This window comes from Podarcis pityusensis, assembly GCF_964106645.2.
Source record: "Podarcis pityusensis genome assembly, chromosome: 4".
Lineage (NCBI taxonomy): Eukaryota > Metazoa > Chordata > Lepidosauria > Squamata > Lacertidae > Podarcis > Podarcis pityusensis.
This window is the reverse complement of record NC_138027.1, coordinates 51,779,212-51,806,759: the sequence shown is the minus strand read 5'-3', so window position 1 is coordinate 51,806,759 and position 27,548 is coordinate 51,779,212. Positions and strand designations below refer to the sequence as shown.

General features: G+C 40.0%; 1 protein-coding gene and 1 long non-coding RNA gene across 40 annotated transcripts in view; one reads left to right on the top strand and one right to left on the bottom strand.

The window, feature by feature from the left end:
- The window catches only part of GRIK1 (glutamate ionotropic receptor kainate type subunit 1), a 155,669-nt gene extending 146,764 nt beyond the window's left edge, over positions 1–8,905 (top strand). For 4 of the 6 annotated variants that reach the window (XM_081003532.1, XM_081003529.1, XM_081003531.1 and 1 more), the window contains 2 exons: positions 221–471; positions 8,420–8,905. In XM_081003532.1, coding sequence (XP_080859658.1) covers positions 221–471; positions 8,420–8,575 — 407 coding nt within the window. In that variant the 3' untranslated portion in view covers positions 8,576–8,905. Of the gene's footprint in view, positions 1–220; positions 472–3,204; positions 3,371–8,419 lie in introns of all 6 variants that reach the window. The other 2 variants (XM_081003533.1, XM_081003530.1) reach the window with 1 other exon arrangement.
- LOC308476135 overlaps positions 1–23,734 on the bottom strand; it is a 159,645-nt gene extending 135,911 nt beyond the window's left edge. For 2 of the 34 annotated variants that reach the window (XR_013985751.1, XR_013985752.1), the window contains exons 1-3: positions 19,847–20,419; positions 13,802–13,884; positions 8,410–8,551 (exon numbers count right to left, since the gene is read on the bottom strand). This is a non-coding gene — a long non-coding RNA (uncharacterized lncRNA). The other 32 variants (XR_013985741.1, XR_013985742.1, XR_013985744.1 and 29 more) reach the window with 28 other exon arrangements.
- Positions 23,735–27,548: the final 3,814 nt, after the last annotated feature.

Sequence of the window (27,548 nt, the reverse complement as noted above, 5' to 3'; positions counted from 1 at the left end):
TTGTTAAAAAGTCCAGTTCTGGATGCCTTGAATGCACATTGTATATTTTAGTGCTCTTGATAATGTCAACTTACTACTACTACTACTACTACTACTACTACTATTACTGCTACTGCTATACAAAGAGCTGGATCAGACTGATAACTCTACTTTTGCCTGTGCTCTTGCCTGAATGTCATATTCAATCCTTCTTGTTTTGCTTCCCTCCCACCCTGCCCAGGCTCTCCTTACAGAGACAAAATCACTATTGCCATTCTCCAGCTACAGGAGGAAGGAAAGCTGCACATGATGAAGGAGAAGTGGTGGCGAGGCAATGGTTGCCCTGAGGAGGACAGCAAAGAAGCCAGTGCCCTTGGTGTGGAGAACATTGGGGGCATCTTCATAGTGCTTGCAGCAGGACTTGTTCTTTCTGTGTTTGTAGCTATTGGAGAATTTATTTACAAATCGAGGAAAAACAGTGACATCGAACAGGTAGGTAGAGTTTGAGTGAGTCTGTGTGGTACAAAAATGTGTTTGCGTGTGGTTTGAGATTGGGAGACTGAACCCCAAAACTGCTCCCTCTCCAGAGATTCCAAAGGACTATCTTTGTATACAGGGTCATTTGCCAGCAGCAGCTGTCAAGGTTATGTTGTGACCTGGCAATACAGTACTTGCCGAGAGTCTATCTCGGCCTCTTTCTGCATAACTGCTTCATTGCAAGGCAGAATGCAGCGCTTAAGCTACCTACCTAAGAAGCAGGTCAAGACCCAGGTTAGGTTTTTGCAGGCTTTGGCATTTCAGTGCAAGAGCTCCCATGAGAATCTCAGCTTTAGAATAGGCTCTATGAGTCAGACTCCTCCACTAACAGTCTGCCAGACTTTCTGGCACTGCCTTGTGTACATTTGTTAATGAGGAGAGGGAAGTACCAAGGGCTCCATCCAATTTTTGATACTTGGCAAAACTGTGCAGAACTTTTTGGCACAGTTAATATTGCACACAGTTGTTGTTTTATTGTCGGAAATCAAGCATAGGCTGGCTTGGAAAGAAATAAGGCAGAAATATCTAGCTCTGGATGTAGCCTTGCTGTATTTCCAGCTGGAAATGTATGTACCAGTTGATTTGGGAAATCCTATAATGAAACCAAAGCAGATGATCGAGAGCTAAATTCCCAACACTAGTACAAGAGAACAGTGCCTTGGCACCTGCTCCTCAAACAGAGAGGTTACAACGTCTCTATGAGGTTCAGAGGTGTTGCTGACATGCCCATCATAAAAGCTGCCAGAGTGGCTTCAATTCATTACTTCTGGAAAAGCCGTGGCCGATCCTGAGATTATAGCATGGGTGTTTCCTTTGCTATGCAGCAACAGAGAGCTTTCCAGCTCTGCTCGAATAATGCAGGAGGCTGCTGCAGCCACCGTGGCTTGAGGCTCCGCATGTCTGAACCACTAAGGATAGGATCAGCCTGCTATTTTGAAATCTGTATTTATAATCCTACCTTTGGAACATTTTTACCTTAAAATTAGCAAATAATGCATGGCAAGTTGCCTGATAGATGGTTGCTTTGTTATTAGAGCAACTATATAATACAGTAAAGGTCAGTTGCTTCTATGCAAATCCTGTTAAAATGACTGGGGACTGCACAAGAACAGTGTTTGCTGGGTGGCATCTGTTTTCTACAGTCTTACATCTGTTTTCTACAGCGGGTGGCGCTGTGGGTAAAAGCCTCAGCGCCTAGGGCTTGCCGATCAAAAGGTCGGCGGTTCGAATCCCCGCGGCGGGCTGCGCTCCCATTGCTCGGTCCCAGCGCCTGCCAACCTAGCAGTTCAAAAGCACCCCCGGGTGCAAGTAGATAAATAGGGACCGCTTACTGGCGGGAAGGTAAACGGCGTTTCCGTGTGCTGCGCTGGCTCGCCAGATGCGGCTTTGTCACGCTGGCCACGTGACCCGGAAGTGTCTCCGGACAGCGCTGGCCCCCGGCCTCTTGAGTGAGATGGGCGCACAACCCTAGAGTCTGTCAAGACTGGCCCGTATGGGCAGGGGTACCTTTACCTTTACCTTTAAAGCCAGTAAGAAACAACGCATTCATTTCAGTGAAACTGATAAATTCCTCCTATGTACAGATCAGCATTCTGTGCATCACAAGAGAATTCTGACATAATACATATCATTTATGTAAAATCATCTCACTGTATGGCAGAAACTTGTAAAGAGCAGGGGTGGATGAGCAGTTGCCCCTATTTTGTTTATCATTATCATTATGCAGGTTGGCATAACTTTCTTCTTTGTTTTCATTATAAGATTATGTGCAAATGTTAATGGTCATCAGGATTCTTTTTTGTGCCCTGATTTAATCAATGTACACAAGCTAATCTTATCAAGATTCCTTTTTGCATGGTGTCAGCAGAAATTTTGGGGGGTGGTGGAAGTACAAGCTGGATACTACATCAAACTCTCTGCATATGCAGAAGTTTGAGAAGTCAGAGAATCAAACCCAGAAAAATGGTGGATTGGTAACACATCACTGCCGCTCTTTTAAAAAGTTCAGGTAACTCAGAACCCCAAAATCACAGAAGAAAATCTCATATGCATCCCTGGTAAATGGTAATATGGGTATTATTCTGCTCTTCTATCATTATTCAGTGAAACAATTAAGAAAACTGTGAAGGGTAAAGAATTCATACAGATTGCTTGGTTCTTGAAAATATGAACATTTAATAATCTAAAGTACAAATATACATGATCTTCAAAGGTTAACTTATGGCACCTCCAGACTGCCACTATTTTGCGGCAGGAATTCAAGCACACACTGGAAGTTTAGGTTTGCTTAATGAAGCGTGGATTAAAGGGCTCTTTCACCCTAACACAACAAATCCATTTTTAAATGACTTTTTGTTGTTTGGAAAGAGATAGGGAAATACAGTGAAAAGTATGGAATGAACATACAGGAAGACATACAAACACCCTACAAGCAAATCAGGATAAATGCTCAGTAAAGACAATATATAATCAATCCTCCACATAAGCTTTGTGCAAGAAAATATTGATGAATGCTCAATAAACAGGTTGTCTGGAGGGGCCATTAATTTTTCGTATTTTTGACAGTTTTCATTTCCCATTTCCTATAGTTTTGGTATCATTCTTATTTTAAACTTTCTTGTTGGTTTGCTTAACCATTATTATCTTTATTTTTCTTTTTTCCATATTTTCCTTTCTGCATGCGAAAAGGCCTTTTGTTTCTTTTATGGACTGCAGTGCAAGCAAACGCATCCATCCAACTCCACTTCTGGGACTACCTTATCTACGGAGTTAGACTGTGGCAAATTAATTCGGGAGGAACGAGGGATTCGAACACAACCCTCAATCCATACTGTATAGTTACAGTAAAGCAAAGGTGTGTGCACCTAAGGCATACCTCTTCAACAATGTACATTAGCAGGAAACCATATTTTGGCTGGAATCCAAAGAAAAACGTGGTGGGTTGTATTCAACACAGCACTAATCTAAGTCAGCACAAGGATTTATTCTTCCGCAATAGAACTTTCTCTTCCTCTCCTCCCCACAGCCTCTCTCTAAATCTCTTCTGGGTTTCCCCAAAAACCCTCTGAAGCAGATTTGAGGGTAGAATGTAGTGAAGGGGGGGAACCCCCTTTATTCTTGCTAATCCTTCTGCCAGCACAACTATTCAGTTGAATACTACTCACTGTGTTAAAGTCAGTTCTGGGCTAGAGTTTCTTATAGTAGCCCCACGTGTCAAATAGCAAATGGCTTTTGAAAGTGAGAGGACTTTCAAAAGCAGGTTGTGGTATGTTATCAGGAGCTGCTTTTCAAAGATTAAAAAAAAATCCTACTAGGCATACCTACCACTTGAGTGTCTAAAATACTTCTAAGCTTTTTCTACCAAGGCTTTATGTTCAAACTGTTGGATGATTCTCCAGTCATCCTGAAGATTGGTATAGTTAAAAATGCATTCTAAATGCCACATCACAATGTAACAGAATGTTATAATTAATAACTGTTGTTTGGTAAAATACAGTGGTACCTCTGGTTACAAACTTAATTCGTTCTTAGCCCGAAACCGTTCTTAACCTGACGTACCACTTTATCTAATGGGGCCTCCCGCTGCCGCCACACCGCACAATTTCTGTTCTCATCCTGAGGTAAAATTCTTAACCCGGGTTAGTGGAGTCTGTTTCCCGAAGTGTTTGTAACCTGAGGTGTTTGTAACCCAAGGTACCACTGTACAAGATACATTGGAAAGGGCTCCTACACATCAGATGTAATCCCTATCCACAATGCATTGGTTTGCAGCAGGCCCACGTTTTCATTTGTCTAACCATGTGGAATGAAACATACATCCCTATCCATTCTCTTTTATGAGGATGTTACCAGTAATTCCTATCTACATTGCAAGGTCTGTTGTCTTGGATCACTCCACCAGTATGTGCCTTGCTGCTTACATCTGTTTTTGGATTGGGGTCAATAAATTTTTACCATTCTTTTTGCATGATTCAGCATTTTCAGGTAAGATAAATTTGTTTGCATTCTATCCTGGCAGAACTAATTAGAGCACCTGAAACCAAGGATTTTAGATAATAAGTTTTACCTGCACTAAAAGCCAATGCTGTTCTTTCTTATCCAATCATAAGCTTTCAGGTGCCTGTTGACTTCTGAGAACTACCGCACAGATACAGACAGTTCCATTCTTTGCTGACAGCTTTGTGTTTGTGAAGTCAAAATTTTGAAAAAAGCATATATTTCTAACTAAAATCCAATTGATAGAACTTACCAAATAAATTGCAGTATTTATATGTCATAAAATAGCTAGACTTCACAAGCCAGTAATGAATCCGATTTCCAAATTACTCTAGTATAGCATCATAATCTGATAACACTGTCCATTTTCATATCACTTCAATTAGTTAGCCTTACTTGTGCTTCAGTGTGTTGTATTTTCCAAACAGAATTATGAGAATGTTTTGGTCAAAATGCAATGCTATCTTTCAAACTAATAAATAAACTCAATCCAGTTGGGGCCATTACATGTGTGAAAACATGCTTCCATGCATTCAGAATGGGAAACTGCTTGCACCAGCTGTTTCCCTTCCCTGATCCAGCATCTGGAACTGTGTTTACAGAGCCCATTCTTTAAAACTGAAATCTCATCTATCATCTGTACTATGGCCAGTGTAAATATTGTAGAGTTGTAGTCAACAAAGTTTTACTCAGAGTAGACCCACTGAAATGAATGGACATGATTGTGTTTGAGCCACTCCTTTCAATGCATCTGCTTGAGTAAATATCACTCATATTTTGTCTCTCTCCACCTCCTTAAAATTCTTCACTTTTCACAGTTGACAATGTTTGCAGTAGGTCCAGGACTTATTGGGAACCCACTAAGGACAAAGATTTCACAACCCACTAAAGGCAACTTGTTCAACTTCAAAACCACTCACACACTTACACCCCAGTTATCATTGCTTCTACTTCAGAGCTAAACTGATTTGAGTGGAAAGTTATTGTGATCAGAATTGTAACCTTAGACATCAATAAAACTTTTAGTTTAAAATAAGATTCTAGGAACAACACAGTGTCATCAGTTTCTACTTCAAATTATGGTCCTAAATGCTCACCCCCTTTATTTACACAACATTGCACTATTCTCCTCTTATGTAACCTTCAGTTTGTTCCAAGGCAGCAGAGTAATATTTAATTTAATGCAATACTTTTATGAATTCTACTTCCAATTTATGCCATCGCCAATTGATCAACATTTCTATATTTCTATACTCCCCTTGACTTCCATGTTCTGTAAGCTAACTAAACCATGGCTACAAGCTGCGTATCAATGACTCACTGTTTTCTCTTGCATTCACTTTACCTTTGTATCTTGTTTATAAATTCCATGTTATAAAAAGGAATCTTGGCAAAGGAAAGAAAACAAGTCAATGGACACGTTGGATGCATTTCTGACAGGCATGCAACTTGCACATGGGGTTTGCATTCAGCTCCCGTGTAATCAATCTGGCACCAGACCAGGCAGCCCATTAGCCTGACTTTGCCCTTGCACATTTCTATATACTACATGGATTTTCAATATAAATGGTACCAGAGCCACACAGCCATTTGCTGACACATGCACAACAGCCTTTTCCCACATACAACTCATGATCCCTAGATTATAGCAGATGTGTCTTTTTGACTATTTATAGACACGGACACTGCTCATTGGCTGCTTTTAAAACAAAACAGAAACTCTCACTTATCCAATTAAGATAAATTTTAAATTATTTGAGCATATTACTGAAACTCTTGCTACGTTTCCATCTCCATTTTCCTTACAATTCTGGCATAGAGCATTTCAGATGTACTCCATTTTTTCCCCATTCCCTCATGACCAGAATAATTTCTACAATGGATATCTTGTGGCCCTTCAGTTGGCCCAGTCAGCATGTCCAAGTGTCAGAGATTATGGGAGTTGTAGTCTAGCAACATCAGCAGGCCCTAAAAGTGGCCACTCCTGCTCTAAGCTTTTGGATTTATTTTTAAATTCTTCCTTTCCTGAATAGCAAACGCTAATTAAACATTTTGAAATATCTTACACTGGCTAGCAGCAGCTTCTGAGGATTTCAGATACGTTTCAATGAGCTGTGGTTTTTCACCATAAGCAATAATTTCTGTTGTCCATCTGTCCATGCATGACATAGACTAGAATTAAAAGAAAAACACCACTTCCACCATAGTAATCTTCACAATCATCTTCTTTGTTTTTAAACAAAGGAACTACAAACTCCCATTTCAGTGTAGTATATGGGAAAGGAAAGAATGAAATCCCTGTTGGCTGCCTACAAGTCTTCCTACATACCTCAACAGGCTCAGAAAATTATAGCTCGAGTCCTTTCCAGTTTCTTTCTTGCAATTTAGTCTCTTTGTTACAAAAGAACAATTGATTGCAATTCTTGAGACGAAAAACAAAAAAATTGTACAAGGGTTTGAGAACTCAACTTCTGGTATTGGCACTTAGCTATATAATCTGGGTGCTCACAAATGTTTATTACTGTTAACCTATTTCTTTGTTACTTCTCACCACTACAGTGATATGTTGCTGCTTAAAACGTTCCTGTTTAAACTGTTCAAGCATGAAACTTATCTAAGAAGTTCTAGTCACTCTTTGAAAGAAAGAAAACAAGCATTGGTCTTGCTCCCTACTTGCTCCCTACAGTTTATGACACAAACTTAAACAGGAAAATAAAGCTTTGGAAAAGCCTTTTGCTATTGCATTTTGATCATGCTGAATAAAGCATGAAAAAAGTTCAACACAAAAGACAGAATTTTGGCTACATTTTCTGGTACAAAATCAGTAAGGGGCAAAATGACAATGAGGTAGAGCAGGTGGTGGGCAGTCTAATGAGCAACCAAAATAAGACTAAGTACTTGGGTGTAAGCTGATTTTGTTCTGTTGAAGTCCATGGTAATGAACTAGCTAAAATCCCAAAACTTGGATTTTGATGAGTTTAGCCCCAAAATTTGTACTTAGCTGAGGTACCAATCCTAGCTTCACTGCTGCCTCCCTTTGTCAGTTATTCAGAGGAGACTTCAAGGGTGGGAGAGTTCACTCATTGTGCTGGTGGCAAGAGTGAGAGGGGTATTTCCTTGCATTGCCTAGGCAATGTTGTGTTGCTTCCCTCTTTTCTTGCACTCAACTGAACCTGGTGAGTCACTGCAGCACAGCAAAGGAAAATAGCAAAATTCATCTGGTTGCCTAGTCAATGTGGGGATGCTTCCCTTTCTTCCAGTCCTTTGATGGGGCTCACTTCTCTTGTGGGGTCAAAGTTTGCAAACAGCTGCAGAATAACAAATTAAACGCATGGTTCAGGGTTTTCAGAAACCCACCACAGCACAAGCACCATTTTGCTCCAAAGTATTGATTTTGTAATATTTTGGCTCAATGCTATTTAGATAAAAATGTATGCTGATTAATAGTTTATTTTTTTCAACTGGTAAGGCTTTGCAGTTGGATGCAAGTTAGAAGTCTGCTAAATCAACAAATCTTGGTTATCCTCATTTAGATTTTTAAGGGGCAACATGAATTCCATCTGAGGTTGGATATTATTAAATATGTGATTCTGCTCTTTTGCAACCCTTATTTCTGTGTAATGCCAATTAGCCAGATTCCTGCCATTGGGACATACACATTTCAATAAAGAAGCAACCAATATTTACAATTTCTGGGGTCATAAAGAATCCTTTACACATCGCACCCCTAATTCAATTCTGCAAATTCACAGTAATAGTGGAAGAAATCTAACTCAATGAACTGAGATATTCAAACTTCCCAGTTAGTATGTTCAGAATCTAGTTGAAAATCAATTGTGCAAAATAGGGTGACAATCTGTACTAAACGTAATTCTTAATTATTTTTTCATCTCCTACCTTCTACTAGTGTCTTTCTTTCAATGCCATAATGGAGGAACTTGGAATTTCACTCAAACACCAGAAGAAATTAAAGAAAAGGACAAGAACTAAAGGGCGGTCGTCATTCACAAGTATCCTTACTTGTCATCAGAGGCGGACACTGAGAAAAGAAACCATGGCTTGAATGAGTTCAACTTTCCCCATGGAAGAGATCTTGAGTAAAAGGCAAAGCAAAAAACTTTTTATGCCTACCAGACAATTGTACAGAGGGATTTTTAAAAAGAGACAGCTTACATCTCAGAAATTCAGTGTGATTTCCCCTTTTTTAATCTCGAGGCGGTACAGCAGTATCAGAACTCACATAAGACTGATGTACTACAAATCACCCAGGAAACGTCTCGCTTTTACTTTTGAAATGATTTCTACGGTCACCTATTTTGCATCTCTCTCTACTACTTCCCCATTCATTGCTGTATGTGCTTTCTAAATGAATAAAAACAGGGATTTTTCAGTATGGAATTATTCTTTCACTTCATCAGAAGTCACCTGACATTTTCTTCTTCAGCATGATTACATTGAACTCAGGAAGCTGCCATACAATGAAGGTCAAACCGCCCTGAAACCTTCAGGTACAGGGCAGTATAGAAATTAAATAAATAATAATAAATAATAATACATAATCACTTAATAATGCAACAGGCTGCTTTATATCTTGTTTTTCCTTAAATTATTATATATAGAACATTATTCAGCCAAAGGCCTGGTTATAGAGAAACGTTTTCACCTGGTGCCTAAGGATATGTAATAAAGGCGCCAGGCGAGCTTCTCTGAGCTCATTCCACAAATGCTGAGTCACAGCAGAAAAGGCCCATTCTCATGGATGAGGAACACAAATAAGGGGCTCAGATGATGATGATGATGGGGAGTGGCGTTCCTTGAGGTATTGCAGTCCTGAGCTGTTTAAGGCGTTATAAGCCAACACCCACACTTTTAATTGGGCCCAGAAACTAATTGGCAGCCATTGCAGTTAGGTCAGAATCGGTGTAATATGCTCAAACTGTCTTGCCCCAGTGAGCAGCCCAGCTGCCCAATTCTGCACCAGCTGAAGTTTCTGAAACATCTTCAGAAACAGCCCTATGCATAATGGACTGTAGTAATCTAGCCTAGAGGTTACCAAATCTCTGTATGACAAATGAGTAAGTTTAGTCAATATGTTAATAGGACCAAATGCTGACAGGAAGTTCTACACTTCCATGATGGGAAAGGGTTATGCTGATGTCCAAACAGCTTACATGAAAAAATCAAATACATACATACATACATACAATCTATCAAGTTCCCCCTGAATTTCATCCAAAACAAGGGTTGCAGGGTTGCTGCTCAGGTGAAATCAGAAGAATTTCAAGTGATGAAAATAAAAAATCTGATGAATATAGGGGAACTCTGCACCTCTAAAGGTACATTGCCAGATGAATTTGAACCTTTCTTCTCTGGCAAAACATACAAAACAGTAAGACTAGCAAAATTTATCAGAGAGATCTGCCCATCTCTAGGCTTCAGCTTTAGCTCTCAGATGATCTCAGAAAGTTTTCTAGGGCAGATCTATGGAGTTCTGCAGCAGAAGACAAAGGAGATTTTCTTTTCACAGTGCCACTGTGATAGACACAATTCTGCTTCAGGCACTGAGCACACACAAAACCATTATTGTGAAGTAGCATTGTGTACATGGGCAATAGAGAGTAAATTTATAAACTATGCATGTTCCTCAATCCTCATTTTTAGTAGAAGTGTCATGCTGCCACCACTAGTAGGTAGCCATGAGCGGAACTGAAGTTTATAAGTAATCAATTGTGCAACTGAAGAAGATAATTTCAGCAAAATCATGCCCATCTGAATAATGTGTGTGTGTTATTTATATGACATAATGTAAGTGTTCTGGACAGAGGACTTGGATTTTTATTTTTAGCATCCACCCCCTGCTTGTGTATTGCATGGAACAATGTGCACATCAAGGAACAAATGATTTTCACATCTTGAAAAGTCACAGTCATGTGGGCAATCTGACTAAATACAAAGAAATAAAGGCAAGAAAACTGTGCTCCCTCCTGCTTAAAGCAGGATTCCACCCTCCTGAAAGAAACTTTTCCTGGGTGTCACAATTATTTAATGTTCAGACGTAACAATATTTTTATTCAAAACAACACACTCATATTCTTTAGCTCTCCAGGTTCCAGTTAAGAACTAAAAGTAACAAATCACATAAACTACCCAGGGAGAAGGTGATAACAGGAAGAATTAAATGCACAAGTGAATTGTTCATTAGGAAATGTTTTGCAACCTCCTGAATATGATTGTGGGAGAATTTTTAATTCATGACACTAGTCCATTTTCATATATTTCTTTTAAAGAAAACTGTATCAACACTCCCCATATTAGCACATTATGCACTACAAATGACAGAGGGTTAGTTGAGCCTGTTCACAGAATTCTGTATTGTATTTAAACAGGAAGCACTGCTGCAAGCTATGCAAACATTCACTTCACCTCAACATCCTCCTCAAATCTTATTACCCAAGATACTTGTCATCTGGAGATCTACTTGTTGATTACTCTCAGTGAGTCAACCATGTAGTACGAGGCTCAGGCACATGGATATCAATACATGACTATCTGATTAGGTAATAGTGCCATGCACTTTAGGCCCTTTCAGTGGAGAATTAACAGCTAGATCTTCTAAGTAAGACAAATAGTCCAGCTGGTTCAATATCCATCCTGCTTCTAACAGAGACAAGCCAGATACTTCCAGGAAGCCCACAAGCATGGGCCAAAGGCAGCAGGCCTCTCCCTATGGCAGCGGTGTCCAAACTTTTTTCAAAGGGGGGCCAGATTTGATGAAGTCAAGGACTGAAGTTGAGCTTTTTTAAGGAGTTTCCCCCAAGTGGTTGAGCTTTTCTTAGGATTGAAGTTGTTGAGGTGTTTTTTTTAGGATTTTGCCCCAGGAAAACTGCCACAGGGGCCAGATTAAGCCGACCGGTGGGCCCACAAAACTGGCTTTGGACATGCCTGCCCTATTGTTTCTCCACCATCCACCAGGGACTACCATTCAAATATTTACCTTAACTAGTGGCTTCCACCACATCTTGTGAAAGTGAATTCTGCAAGTTCTATGTAAATGTTGTGTCAAACAGTACTTTCTTGGTCTATCTTGAATCTACTATCAACCACAAGTGCTATTAAGAAAGGGGGGGGGGGAATCTCCATTATATTGATTTCATCTGCGCCATAACTTTTTTAAAACTATGAGCATGCTGTTTTTTAAAGCCTCTAATGCTAGAGGTTTTCCTTGCAGAAAAGATGCTCCAACCTCTTGTCATTTTCATTACCCTTTCTGAACCTTTTCTAGTCCTTCAGTACGCTTTTCTGAGATGAAGTAATTGAACTGTGAGAAGTATTCCATATGCGGCTGCAAAATATATATTTTATAAAGACTATATTATACTAGCTGTTTTATTTTCAAATCCTTTCCTAATAATCCATAGCAATGAATAAACATAAAATCTGGCATTTCCATGGAACATTTCACTATGACCCCAAGGTCTGTTGCATAGTCACAACCGACATACATCCTAACAGTACATATACAAAAATCGGACTTTATTGTCTCAAACTTTGCATTTACCTACACTGAATGTCATGCTGTTTCTCACACACCCAGTCTGGAGAGATCTTAGAATCATAGAATTTATTATTTATATGCTGTCCATCTGGCTGCATTGCCCCAGCCACTCTGGCCAGCTTCCAACAAATTAGAACATAAAACATCAAGCTGGAATTGATCCCAAGGATCATCCTCAGTCCTGTATACCTGAAGGAGCATCTCCACCCCCATTGTTCAGCCTGGACACTAAGATTCAGCACCGAGGGCCTTCTGTCGGTTCCCTCATGGCAAGAAGTGAGGTTACAGGGAAGCAGACAGAGGGCCTTCTCGGTAGCTGCGCCCGCCCTGTGGAACGCCCTCCCATCAGATGTCAAGGAAATAAGCAGCTATCCTTTTTTAAAAAGACATCTGAAAACAGCCCTGCTTAGGGAAGTTTTTAATATTTAATGCTGTATTGTTTTTAACACTCGATTGGGAGCCACCCAGAGTAGCTGGGGAAACTCAGCCAGATGGGCGGGGTATAAATAAATTACTATCTATTCCAACCGCCTGCAATGCAGGAATATGCAGCTATCCCCTATAGGCACTGAACCTGCAACCTTAGTGTTGTCAGCACCATGCTCTAACCAACTGAGCAGTCAGCACTCTGCATCAATTTTCACCTTCCTGAATAATTTGCTAACACTTGAATATATGGTTGCCTCACTCCTGACTTGAGATTATTCATGAATAAATTACATAGGACTTTTCCCAGTACAGATCCTTGTGGGATATTGATCCTTAAGGCGCCCTGCTGATTACTTCTTTCCACTGTGAAAACTATCCATATATTCTTTGCCTCTGCTTCCTGCTTGCTAGCCAGTTACCAGGGGAGAAGACAAAAGCTGCTTGGTTCACTTTGATGTATTTAACCAACTCTCCAATTTTGTGTACAGAGGCTCCCACAGAACATAAATATGTCCAGTTGGCTGAGGTTGACTTTCCCAGAATGAACTACAATGGTATTGCAAAGCTATCTTGCCCTATCAATATTTCATGGCACAGATAAAGCAGATCTTTATAAATCCATAAAATAAACTTAGAGAGTCTCTGAAATTTGACAAAGGCGAAGTTAAAAAATGATAAACAGGGAATTGTTGCTTCATGCATCTTATCCATTTTATGTAACAGCTTAGTTTCTTCTCTGATACTTGTCTGGTGTGGTTTAAACCAACACATGTATGTGAGAAAGAAGTACCTGAATGAGTGGTAAGACTGTATGAGAGGGGTGGGGAAGCTCAGGTTCAGGGACTAAATGTGGCTCTCCAGGCCTCTCTGCCTGACCCTTGGGACTCTCCTCAGGCAACACCAACTCCTCTGTCCAGAGGCCCTCCGTCAAAAAGACCAACCCCTCACCTGCCTTGCTTCATACCCTCCTTGCACGTTACTGTCTGGCTGGAATGTGTTCTTGAACTATGGTAGTTCCTCTTGCTTGACAGGATGGAGAATAGAAAGGGGTGTGTGATTTTCTGTGGAAAGCAGCCTACATACAGAAGTAACATTTATATTCATTTCTCCAGCTAGTTTTCCCTCTTACCCTTCCCACACTGGTATGTGTCCCCCCCCCCCCCCCATGGCTGCTCAGAAAGGAATGTATTCCTTTGGCTGAAAAGAATTCTCCACCTCTGATGTATGTGATGCTCTGTCTAGCAGCAAGATTCTTATGTTTCTATATGTCGTTCCTAATAAAAAGAAAGCGGATTATGAACCTACCTGTTTCCGCCGAGTGCTGGCCTATTAGCAGAATCTATCTGGGCACAGAAGCCTGAGTAAGTACAGTACTCCACCCCTGGGACCTATAGGCAAAAACAATACAAAACACTTAAGTTTCTGTAAATCACTAAGGTACACAGTGAAGGGGAAATGTAGGTTAGATTTTTAGTATGTATGTTCCTTAGCTGTTGTTGCTTTTGTTTAAGGTCCTGCCAAGTTAGCTAACAACATATAAATCCTGTTCTAATGTGTGGTGGTTTTATTTTGGAAAGGATCTCTGCAACCTGGACTTAGCACTGCAGAATCTTATAACTGGCACATTAGTGTGTGTTTTTCCTCAAACCTTCCCAATTAACCAAAGAAGATACTGTGTATCTTTACTTCCTAATGGCTGGCTGTGCTAATTTAACTCACAACTGAAAAACTGAGCAACAGAAGTTTTAGATCATCATCATCATCATCATCATCATCATCATCTGAGCCCAGAGAAAATATATCACTCAGCAGATAAAGTTTAGTTCCAAACTGAAGTAAATGTATCTGTGTAAACTATAGATGCAGGTACAGTACTGCAGTTTCAGAATTGCATTCATTCTCTCAGTTCTCTACTGCTTTGGGGAAAATGTCAGAAAAGCATAAACCAGGATAGTCCAGAATCGCCACAAACAGCTTGGAGAGGAAAACACAAGAGTAAAACACGGGAACACACTAGACTGCTATGATTTACTATTACATGTTGCTTGAGTTGGCTAAAATGCAAGGTGGAAGGTGGCGTAAGATGACAAAATACTGACGTGGTCTAGATTTCCAGGGAAATGAAGCTCTTAGTAAAGTACCAGAAGATATATCCATAATCCTTTTTTTCCTGTTACATACAGTTTCAGTTTGGGATTAATGTTTTGTGTCCAGAGGAAGGGCTGGTTCTTGTTTCACACAAAGAACATTTTTTAAAAAATAAAAAGGTTGAATTTACACTTGTAATGGAAGGGCTCTTTCCCTTCGCAGAGGAAAGCAAAATTCAAAGGGGGGGGGGCTTCTGATAGAGGAAGCCATTTTTCACTATTTCTGCTTTTACCCTGTAATCCAGAGCATCACCTCATGCAGTTGTGGAGAGCCCCCCAGTCCACTGGAGCAGGCTTTTTGGAAGGAAACAGTAAAAGGAATATGCAGAAATTGCATTCCTCCCACCCTTTCCTCCAGCATTAAACACAAGCCTCTATCGAACCTAATATGTCTTACAAAACCATAAATATATATTTGATGTTATTCTTAACAAAGTAAGTGAATTGTTCCCCATTAAGCGACTTTACTGATAATTATGCTAGCATAATAAAAAACAAAACAAAAACAGGCACGGATGCAATCTGGCAAAAGAAAAATAAAACTCTGGTTTCTCTTCAGATCATATTTCTATTAGACAAAATCAAGACATTCTGGGCCAGTATGTAACTCTATACTCTGGGAATTAGCCACCTAAATAAAGGCATTTCTATAGTATTGATCATTTTAGTATTTGAGGGCTCATAAATAAATGCTGGTGGCACTGTCTAGACCTTAGCTAAGTTTAAGGACAACTGGTTTTCTGAATTAGTCAAGTATAAAATAAAATGTTCAAAATCACAAGTGGCTGTAAGACAAATCAAGCATGAATTCTGTGAGATATACCGTATTTTTCGCTCTATAAGACGCACCAGACCACAAGATGCACCTAGTTTTTGGAGAAGGAAAACAAGAAAAAAAAAATTCTGAATCTCAGAAGCCAGAACAGCAAGAGGGATCACTACGCAGTGAAAGCAGCAATCCCTCTTGCTGTTCTGGCTTCTGGGATAGCTGCGCAGCCTGCATTCGCTCCATAAGACGCACACACATTTCCCCTTACTTTTTAGGAGGGAAAAAGTGAGTCTTATAGAGCAAAAAATACAGTAATTGTACAAAATACCTCAATAGGCCCAATTCACCTTTATTGTTGGATGCCAGAAATCCATAGGAACTAAAGCAAATTATAGCTAGTTCTTACACTTATCATCATACGTTTGTTCAACAAGATAACTAGAAATCTCTAAGATGCTTCTGTTCATTAATTTTCGATTTTAAACCATTTAATTTACTTAAGAAAAAGAAGTATCACTGGGATCCAGCTTGCTCAATCTGATCCCTTTTCTTTGTGCAACTCAGCCTTAAATAAATGAAGCCACAGATAATAAAGCTTCAAAAAGAGAAAGATGATTTACTTAACTGCCGGTAGCAGAATGACTCCCCAGAGGTCTTTATAAATACTATACTGTATTTTTCCGTGTATAACATGCCCTCATGTATAAGATGCCCCCTATTTTGGAGGCTCAGAATTAGAAAATGGGGGGAAGATTGCCTCCGTGTAAAAGACTACCCCCCCTTTCTTAACATAATTTTTTAGTAAAAAAACCTAGTCTTATACACAGAAAAATACGGTAACTATTTTTCTCTCGGTGTTCTTCTGCAACAGTGTGCTTTACTTTGGACATCTTTCTCCAAATACCATTCACACACGGCATTGTTTATATATCTTTGACTATATAGTACAACTCTCCTTGAAGAGGCCGAATGCTACATTCTTTGGTATGCCTCCTAGAGGACAGCTATTCTTTGGACCAGAAAGTACTAGTTGTTACAGAGCAGTGGTATCCTGAAAAATTTGTTTATAACAGAATGCTCCATAAACAAATGGCAATAAATGTCAATAATGACTCTTATACAAAGGAAAAGCAAGAAACCTATGAAAAAACGCGAGTCAAAGCAGCATATTACATTCAAGTACCAACATAAAACATGGGGGAGAGCCTTTAAAAGGCATAATCGTAAAACATCTAGGCTATTCTAAAGTTGTCATGATCTTACACATAAAATAAAGGGAAAATATACCATCAGTAAAGTAACCATACCATCAGTGTGGACTACACTGGAGATTGCCTCTTTTTTTTGGTGCTGTGGGGAGTTAGGTGTGGGGGAGAAAAGAGGCTGAGGCAATACCTGATCATATAAAGTCATAGTAAGTAGGTCTTATGTAGAAGGCAACTACTTCATCATTCCTCAAGTGGAGTTTATCTTAGCCACAGAGGCCCCCCACACGGGATAATAAGTCATACTCTTCTGGGTGTGAACACTTATATGGTAACAGCAACATGTAGCAATAATAGTCCCCATACCTAGGGTGGTTCATCACTATTCTAGTAACAAAGAACATTCAGGGAGGGATGCTTTGCAATCTTTTTGAATTTGAGTACAGATAACCCAGAATAACATACCCATGCCTTAATGTGCATAGAAGTGGTGACAGGGCAATGATTGGAACATTGTTTAAAAGAATTTTGCTTTAAAAAAACAACCCCAAACCTGACTACATGCACCATTTCCTGCTTGCACAGTTATGTAAAACAGAAAATAGAATAAACTCTCAGACATATCTCATCTAGTCTGCATCTCAGCTTTTACTGGAACACTCTGCTTTTCTAAGGATAGAAACATGAAATCCCAAAGGGAAATGTCTAGCATTCTCAGTAGGTGGTCAATGAGACACAGCGTAATGAAATATGTACATGAAGCGTAATACTAGCTCCATCAGCCGAACAAAGACACGGTGATTGGCAGTGATTGAAGCAATTGCTTCAACACTTATGCCTTAAGTGATAAGTGCACTGATGATACTATTTCCAAAATGATGAACCAAGTTATTGATGCAATGATTTTTACAAGAAATTCAGCTTTGAGAGAGTGAGAGTCTGTAAATGGTAAGCATTTCCTTCCTACATTCAAGCTGCATTGTCATCCACATTATTAAGAAGGAAGGTCATGCAAATAATTGCAGGAAAAGGAAGAGTAAATTGCTGAGGGGAATGGAAAAGGGCACACTTTTTTTGGTCCATTTTCTTCCCACCACCACCATTCAGTTCTTCTTTCCCTTACAATCTATTCAGTGATGAAAGAAGATCACTCACTTTGACACCGAAATTAATTGGTAGGTTTTGGCATCCCAGTACATGTAGTATTGGACCCATAATTTTAAAAAAAGAATTTTCATGGAGGGAGGGGATGCATGAACTCAAAAGTACACTTTAAAATCATGCAGAAGGGCATTTAAATCTACATTTTAAATAAGTAGATGTGCATAATTAAGCTTTTAATGAAACATTTATTTTAATAGTAATCTAAAGAAACTTGGTACAGTGGTACCTTGGGTTAAGAACTTAATTCGTTCTGGAAGTCTGTTCTTAACCTGAAACTGTTCTGAACCTGAAGCACCTCTTTAGCTAATGGGGCCTCCTGCTGTTGCAAGATTTCTGTTCTCATACTGAAGCAAAGTTCTTAACCTAAGGTAATATTTCTGGGTTAGTGGAGTCTGTAACCTGAAGGGTATGTAACCCGAGGTACCCCTGTATTTAAGAATAAGCTAACAATGTACACAACTCAGAAAGTTACTTTGGTGTTGCAGCTGTTTTAACAAAATCCTGCTCAGAATAAATCTCTGGAACAGGCTGGTATTGTCTCCTGTCTCTGGACAACAACAGGCCAAGAATTATTATTATTATTTATTAAATTTGTATACCGCCCTATACCCACAGGTTTCAGGACAGTACAGTGGTACCTCGGGTTAAGTACTTAATTCGTTCCGGAGGTCCGTACTTAACCTGAAACTGTTCTTAACCTGAAGCACCACTTTAGCTAATGGGGCCTCCTGCTGCCGCCAGAGCACGATTTCTGTTCTCATCCTGAAGCAAAGTTCTTAACCTGAAGCACTATTTCTGGGTTAGCGGAGTCTGTAACCTGAAGCGTATGTAACCTGAAGCGTATGTAATCCGAGGTACCACTGTATACAATATAAAATGACACTATAAAAACACAAAATTCATAATAAACACAAGAACAATCCAATAATCCACTACCCATAACACATTGCACCAATCTCATTCCAAGGTATGTTTCACCACGTATTAACTATCTGTGTTGTCATACTTGTTTGTGTGTCATCCAGCATAATATGATGCATGGTCATGCAATTATTTCTGTTTGCGAGTGTGCTGACAGAGTTGCTGCCAGAAGATTTTGCCCCATGCCAAAAGTTATGGGCAACAGCAGGCAAAGACACAAACACTGAACGTCCTACATCACTCCAAAGTGGGAGAAGCAGCACTTCAGAAATTTCTTGCCACTGTTTGTATGGTTCATCTGCAAATATGCCACCTTTCGCTGGAAAGACTCAGGCACACAGCATCGATCCTGCCTTCATAAATTCTGTGACTGTGCAGATAGAAGATCTCAGACAGCAGACCTTGCCTTGCATTAGGTTCCACCAGGGCCCTGGAATGAACTTCCCCTACCAGTCAGTGGTGGTTGGGGAACTGGAGTTTGAATGGATTATGCAGTTTCGATTAAAAAAACAACAACTCAAAAAAACTTTCCCTCAGATCCATCTGCAGGAGAGTCCCCTGATCAGACACAAACTGTGGGACAGATACTAAAACATAAGGCACTACTTGCCAACAGGGAAGCCATGCTTACCCATAGTGGCTGGTCAGATGGGCAGGGTATAAGAAATTTGTTGTTGTTGTTGTTTAGTCCAGGATAATAGGCAAGTACTGTCCTATATTTCACACACACTCCAACACACACACCCCACACAAAAAAACCCACAGCCTCCTATCATCTACTTGGATTATACAAAAAGTAGCACCTGGGATGAATGGTTCAAACTTCCTTCAGATCCAGCTCTTAACTAGATAAAGCTCTAACAAATAGCAGCAGACTTTCCCAAGCCAAAGTCTTCTTCCATCTCAGGACTTTGAATATCCTTTTGCTTCCCCAACCCTCCTAACCCAAAAAAGCAGGATTGCTGAGGAAAGGGGTTGGTCCTTGCAGAGCAGCCCTGGTGGGAAATGGGAGTTCCTGACTCAGGGTTCTAGCATATTCTAGAAAAAAATTGAAAACAGTCACAAATCTATTTTGCTGTCCTTGCCATGTGGATTTGAAAGACCTCCCCCCCCCCAAGATAATAACTAGGCAAATAGGGCTCACCCTTTAAAACAAGGTAGGCCAGGCCTGCCACGAAATTCACTCCTTCAGCTCTTCAGCAGCTCTTAATCAAAATGGCTTCCAAAGCCTTGGGTTGCTTTCTCTCTCTCCCCACCCCAATTTACACACCTGCTCTTAAAAGCCTTGGAGATCCTTAAAGTAACAGGCCTAATTAAGCCACTTCTTTACTATTTGATTGATTTCTTCTGTTTCAGTGCCACATTTCTTTCAAATGAACCCCAAAGTGACTTACAAACAATAAATAACAATAGCGTGATAGGACATCACAAACCCTGCATAAATCATACAGAATAATTAACAAATCGTCAGCAAAACAATTGCAATCTATAAAACACTGTTAACATATCAACAACTACAAAATAAGCTAAACAACTCATGTTGGTTACATAGGCTTAAAAGAAGGATGTCAGGTGCTAAATCACATTGTCTAGAGGAAAACACAAAACAGCATCTAGCATGTTCAGTGTTTTCCCCAAATGCAAACCCCGACCAGGAAGAATGAAAAGGGCACCAGGGAGGGGGATTCATGTGGTCTGCATGGAATTTCCCTCACATGTTACATGCTTATAAAAAAAAATGCCCTGCCTGTTTCTGCTCTCCTTGCAATCCTTTTGGCAGCAAAGGGGGGCAAGCAGTGAAGCATATAATTTTACAGTGGCAGACAGGAGGACCCAAAGTCCTGTCAGCTGGCAGCTCTTTGTGTTGACGAAGAAGGAAAGCAAGCTTTCCACTCAGCTAAGGCATTTCTGCCATATGGACAGTCTCCCCGACCCTCTCAGGCCAAGGGCTAGCATATGTATGATGCCTTCAGCTACTGGGGATATTCCCTTGCAGCTAATGTGTTCACATAGGAACAGCCTGTGGCCAACGAACATTTGGGGGATTTGACAGGGAGCTTGTTTTGAGTCCTATACACTATTTTTCAGCAAGGATACGTTACCATCCGCAGAGACTTTCTTTTGTTCTTTCTTGGTTGCCTGGAAAGACACCCTTCATATCCACAGACTAGCATTTAACTTTGCTCTTAGAGGAGTTACTGAGGCCTAAGTGTGGTTAGTCAGGCTTTTACAGTTGCCTTCCCATTCAGGATGCAGTATAAACTACTGTTTATACAATACAGCTTCACAAGGAAATAACATAATTCACTTTTATTTATGGTAATGTGAAACAAAGAGAAACATTTTGCCATAAAGACTAGTGTTGCATTTAACTATGTAAATTAACTGGGGGGAAACTCTGACAAATAATTTAATTGCCTTGTTTTAGAATTCACCTGACACATCCTTAATATTAATCTGATGTTTTCAACAAAACAGTAGAGTATTTGCATTTTATTGTGTGCATTCATACAGTGTTATGAAAATTAGCCAACTAGCATTCTTCTTATTCTACTAATTTCCCTGCAATCCCACGTTTATATGGAGTTTTTGTCCATGGGTCATTTCACACACAACACAGTATTCTGGGAATCATTTTGAGTAGACGTAATCTCCAGTGCAATACATACAAGTGGTTACAGTCGTAGCCAGTAAAATATTCCTATTTTAATTGCAAGAACTTACCATCTACTTTAAAAACAGAACGGTACCCAAATGGAAAAGACCCAAAACATTACAATAAGAAAAAAATGCAAGCAAGCAACCTATTTGCAATCCATTGCAGTATACAGTGGTACCTCGGGTTACAGACGCTTCAGGTTACAGACGCTTCAGGTTACAGATTCCGCTAACCCAGAAATAGTACCTCGGGTTAAGAAGAACTTTGCTTCAGGATGAGAACAGAAATCGTGCGGCGGTGGCACAGCGGTAGCGGGAGGCCCCATTAGCTAAAGTGGTACCTCAGGTTAAGAACAGTTTCAGGTTAAGAACAGACCTCCAGAACAAATTAAGTTCTTAACCCAAGGTACCACTGTAGTTTAGGTCAGGACTGTACAACACGTGGTCCCCAAGGGCTTTTGGGACAGCCCTTGACAACATTTGACATCCCCTCCCCAGCTCTCACATTGCCTTCTCAAAGCCAGGTAAGCGAGACGCTGGGCTTTGGGAAGGAGATCAGGGGACTCTAAGACCCTGCCAGAGCCTCTCAGCTTATCTGGTTGTGGGAAGGCAGCAAGAGGGCTGGAGGGGGGGGGGGCATAAAATATTGGCCTCGCCTCCCCTCACCCTTGCAACAAGGCAATGTGCAGCCTGCCGCTAACATGTCAAAATATATTCTTCCGGTGCTCTCGGTATGAAAAGTTGGGTTGCCCTGATTTAGGTAATTTACAGACAGCCTAGATATTGAGCATTAATCTTGATTTATTTGCACAAAGTTTATGGGAAAGTTAGATGGCTTCATTGAGCATTCTTTCCGATTTGTTTGTATTTTCCTTATGGCAACAAGTCTGATTTGCGGGGGAAGTGGGTATGTTGTGCAAGACTTCCAAATCAACTTGAATAGCACAGCCTGAATTTGCTGCTTTGTGACTGAAACCCAACCAAAAATAGAAGTCTGAAAGTTCCTGAATATAGATCATTGCATAATTTCTTTGGGGAGATTTGGGGTAGAAGGATTCAGAGATTAATCTTTACCCATTTTATAAATAATTTATCTTTGTCAAGTTTATCTGAAATATTTCCTGATTATCATCAGGAATGTGCATTAGTTACAGTCTTTAATCACAAAATTAATCAGCCATTTTATTTACTGCATTCCCCCTTTTCTTATAACTTGACATATCTTTTTCAATAATCAAGGCAAGTGAGGATATAGAAGGGACATATTGCAAAACAAGGTGAATTATTAGGAAGGCTTTCTCTTATTCCCTAAAAGAGCAAAATTCTAATATAGTTAGGGACAAGACACAATGTAGAATGGCTATTTAGGTGGCGGATCACAAAAGACACAGTGGATATTTAACTAGTAGATTCTAGGTGAGATGAACTCTAAAGCACAGCAATAGCTTTCTCACAGTGTAAAGAGAAAGAAATAGCGAGGACTAAAGGACATCAAATCAAGATTCAGGAGAGCTTTGCACAATCCTATGTTGTAATGACAGCTTAAAATTTTGGTAGGTTGATGAATTCTGAGATTGGATTTAAACCTCTTTAATTTGGCTTGCGGGTATTTAATCTCTTAACTTTGAATTCTTAATCAAAACTCAAAGCAGATCTTTAATCTTATATGTAGCAAATAGAAGATTAGAGACCCATGACCTGCCTCTAGTACACAGCTGCTTTGCTCCCCTTTCTTCCTTTCCAGCAAGAGCAAATATAAATGACCGGAGCAGGAAGGGATTATAGGAAAGCGTGTATGTTAAATGGTCAGATTCTCTTTCATCCAATATACATGCTCTTGTGCCTTCCCTCCCTCTGTCACCCCAAAGGATGAAATCCACTACAAGTGTGAGAGAGAGTTCATGTGTATTTTTATAATATTAAAAGAAAGCCATTCCACTTTTAGAACGAGACCAGTATCAAATTCTTGAATCATGTCTTATTTCAAACTCCCTTGTGTCTCTCAAAATCAAACAAACAGCACAGACCACTTAAAACAGTTAAAACAAAAACACTACCAGAAACAAGTGGCAAAAACACATCTAGACTACAGATGTGGAACCTGTGGCCTTCCAGGTGGTGGTGGACTACAATTCCCATCATCCTTGATCATTGGTCATACTGACAGGGGCCAGTGGAAGTTGGAGTCCAACAACAATTGGAGGGCCAACAGTTCTCCACTCCTAGACTTAAAACGATCTGATAGTAATACTAATTTCCTTACCTTAAGGAGCCCTAGGAACTGTGGTTCTTTAAGGAGTGGACTATCAACGTCCCATTCTCAGCACCTCACAGTTTTCAAGATTCTGGGAGAGAAGGCATGACAACAGAAACAATATACTGTACCTTTGGAGTATGGATATGTTTGTATTAGTACAGCTGAACTATAAAAAGCAGTACACAAACCCACAGGATCAAACCACCAAGTCTGAAAAGTGGCTTTCTGTGGCATGAGAGCCTGGAGCTTGGAAAAACGCTGAATACATAATGCTTTCCACTGAAGGTTAGTGGACTGCGGCTTTATGGTGCCCCATCTCCAGTGCTCGTCTTCTGGTCTACCTCTCAGCCAGGCTGAAATACAAGACAAAAGTTATGGTCTTAAGAAAAAGGTATGACCAATAACGCTAATAGTTTATTAATATATGGGCCTATCATTCTAAACTTCTGCTTAGGGTGAAGACAGGCAGACATTCTAGCTCTCTTCAGTCATTATGTTTGAGAGAGAGAGAGACCATGTCTCCATGGATTGGAGGATGAACTTCCTCCTCTGAAAGTGGAGACTCCCTTCATCTGTTAGGGTCCTGATTTTCCAGAGGTTCTAACACATGGAGAGCCTGCTGAGACAGTATTTATGGAATCTGTTTACTATTCACCTATGAATCATCCAATACAGAGTAGTCAGTCGTACACATTTGTATTTATTTTTACCATCCAATTACGGTAAGTCTGCACTTCTGCACACTTACCTTAAAGAGCCAGTTCCATTAAGTTCAGTAGTGCTTACTTCTGATTAGTCTGATTAGGATTGCACTGGGAGTCTTTTCGCCCTCCAACTTTACATTTATTTCTAGTATATTTGATTGTAAGGCTGTCTTCCTATGTGTTCTTAAATAATTGATAATAATAAGCCATCTCCAGAGACTGCACTTATCTCTTGCCAACTTTCATCAAAAGCTACAATATACGACAGAATAATTAATTTATTTTTCTTGCCATAAACAGAATCTGAATATATTTTGGGGGATAATCTTAACTGAATGAAATAATTTTCTGAATTCTGTCACAACGTTTTGCAAAGCATTTGCCCAAGGTAATTCACATAATCCATAGATTTGCAGCAGACAGTATTCCTTCACTTGACAGAGAGAGCTCAGAAATGAGAAGCCCATCACTCGACAAACATCCTTCAGGAATACTAGCAAAATCTCCTCATGACCAAGCAAGCTGAGCAATACAAAAGAACTGCTAAGTTTTGAAAAGGGCCTGTTACACTCATAGCCACAAGGCAATGTTCTATTATGTCAAGCACAAAAAGTCTACTGCCTTAAAGCTATATAAACTTAACACTTTTAACGTAGCCAGCTGCTAGATGGACAATCAGATTCCTTAAAAAATATCAGATGGGTAATATTAATTCAGGGAAGGCTGCAACAAACAGAAATTATAAACATGGGTATGCATTGACCATCTGGCTATTTAAAAGTTATGTTGATGGATTCCTTTCATCTAAATCCATGTTTGAAATAATTAAGCATTCCTATAATATACTAACTTGATGTTCCATGCAGTAATGTATACAGTAGCTGTAATAAATGACAGTATGTTTCTTAATCCCTTCTGTTCATGATTGCTATATATCTTCCTAAAAAAAGTAATCTTCACATGTTATTATGGGGCAGATTTTATGTAAACAGAAGTAGATTTTAAAGCCATATTATTGCTGGGATCTTTGCACCGAAGGAACATTTGGGCTTCTGGGTTTGTTAGCTCTAAACCACAATTTATTTGCTTAACATTCACATATGCTGATCTAAATTTATTAAGACCTAATGAAAGCCAAACTACGTTATTTAATTCTTTGATGGTCTGTCAAGAATTAACTTTAGCTACAGCTTGTGGTTTATCTGGAGCAAGATAAACCACAAGTTCAGGTTCAGATGGATGATTAAGCCAGACCACCTTTTAGCTACAGGTAGCATAGCAGGATGGCTTGGGAAGAATCAAAGCAGCCACTATTTCTACTGCGAGTAGCTGCATGCTCACACATTTGTGCTTAGCTATGGCTGTCAAGTGATGGCAGTGGGGCTGGCTTGGGATCTGGTGAATTTGGGGCTGTTTCAGTCCCTCCTTACCCTGCTTTGTGGCCTTCCATAGACTACCATAACTGGGAATCCCACCTGTAATCTCCTCTCTTTTTGGCAGGCAAAACAGAGAGCTCCACATTGAAGGGGTGTTGGCATCACTCTGTAGGTGGAAGACAGAGAAGCTGTTTTGAATTACAGCCTGTGATGTGGGACACTTTGAGATACCTATTTTGTGGAATGTGCAGGACAACACTTGTGATGATCTGGGTCATGATGTGAGGAAAGAAGGCCCCTGAGGCTTGGCTTTTCCTTTCATTTGGACATACTGAACCATTCCCTTGCCTTTGGACCTTCCCAAAGATTTCGGAAACTAGGCATTCTACGTGGCATCCTCATCACCATATCAATCTTGGGCAACAACAAACATCAAGCTAAAGGTTGTCCCCAGCCATGTACTGCAGTTTACTTGATATGCTTGATCTTCATCAGAAATTTTAAAATGGAGGATGGTGTTGTCAAGAACTTGGAAATCCACAATGTGTACCTTGTGGGCTGCACTGAGGTAAATTATGTAGGCCTGCTATAGCAGCACCTCTAGTCTAAAGGCACCTGCAGGAAGCTAGTCTCTAGAGCCACTTGTGCCTACTTTTGTAATTGTATTTATTTTCTACAGTAAGTGGCTGCTTGACTCACTTCTGATTGTGCTCATCTATCCTTTTGTTGGATCAAAGCAAAGTAGAAACAGGTGAACTGTGGAGATGGGGTGAGGAGCAACCTATTTACTTTGTTTGTTTGTACAGGGATGTATACCCTGCTCTTTAGTAAAATTCATTCTATAATTGTAAGCAAATACCCAACCTACCTGATTTGTTCTGCTTCCTAGGCTTATAGATAAAATTGAGTGTGATGTTAATGTAATGCTGTTTAAAACAGAACACATTAAAAACAAAGGACATTCATTATTTACATAAACCCATGGCTTATTGCACATGCATTAATTATATTCACAAGACTTGGCAGGGCAAGATTACCACTTAATGTTTGTCATGCTTTCAGCTCATTAAATAGCTTTTACAAGGGGAAACAATATATCTGGCAATTTTGCTTCATTCTAACAGAAAAAGCATATACTACAAAATGTGAAAAAATGATCAAATACATGTAATTCTTCAGTAAGAGAAGTGGAAAGTGTTGCTTGATTTGGCTGAGATTTTTCCATTTTGACAACATGTTGCCCAGGCTGGGATATCCATGCTGTAGTTCTTACTGCCACCTTTCTGTGGCCAAGTGAAGTGCAGTGTGATGAGATCTTTACAATTTTATATATGAGAGAGATATTCTTGAGATACTTAAGGCTCTGGCTCCCCAGAAGGAAGAAACAGGTGATATGTTCCCCTGGGTGTGTGAGGTCCCCTTTTTGTGACAAAAGTCAGTTTATTTTCTGGAAGTCCTGCCTGCCTGGCAATATTGTGAGAGAACTCAGCAAAACAGGTGCCCTGAATGACAATTTTAAGTACTTAGCTTGTTTACCTTTAGTGTAAGAGTGGGGAAATCTCAGGCCAAGGGGTGCAGCGTGGCCCTTCAGATATCTCTTTCTCTGGTCCTCATGGTTCTTCCCAGGCCCCCCCTTCCTCAACTCCACCTCCTAGCCTACGCAGTTTAGCACGCACATCTGATTGGGTTGCCTCAACCACTCTGGGGGCTACCAACAAAAATACAGGAAAAACAACATCAAGCATTAAAAGCTTCCCAAAACAGGGCTGCCTCCAGATGTCTAGGAAAAATTATATAGTTGTTTAATTATTTGACATCTATTGGGAGGGTACTCCACAGGGCAGGTGCAAC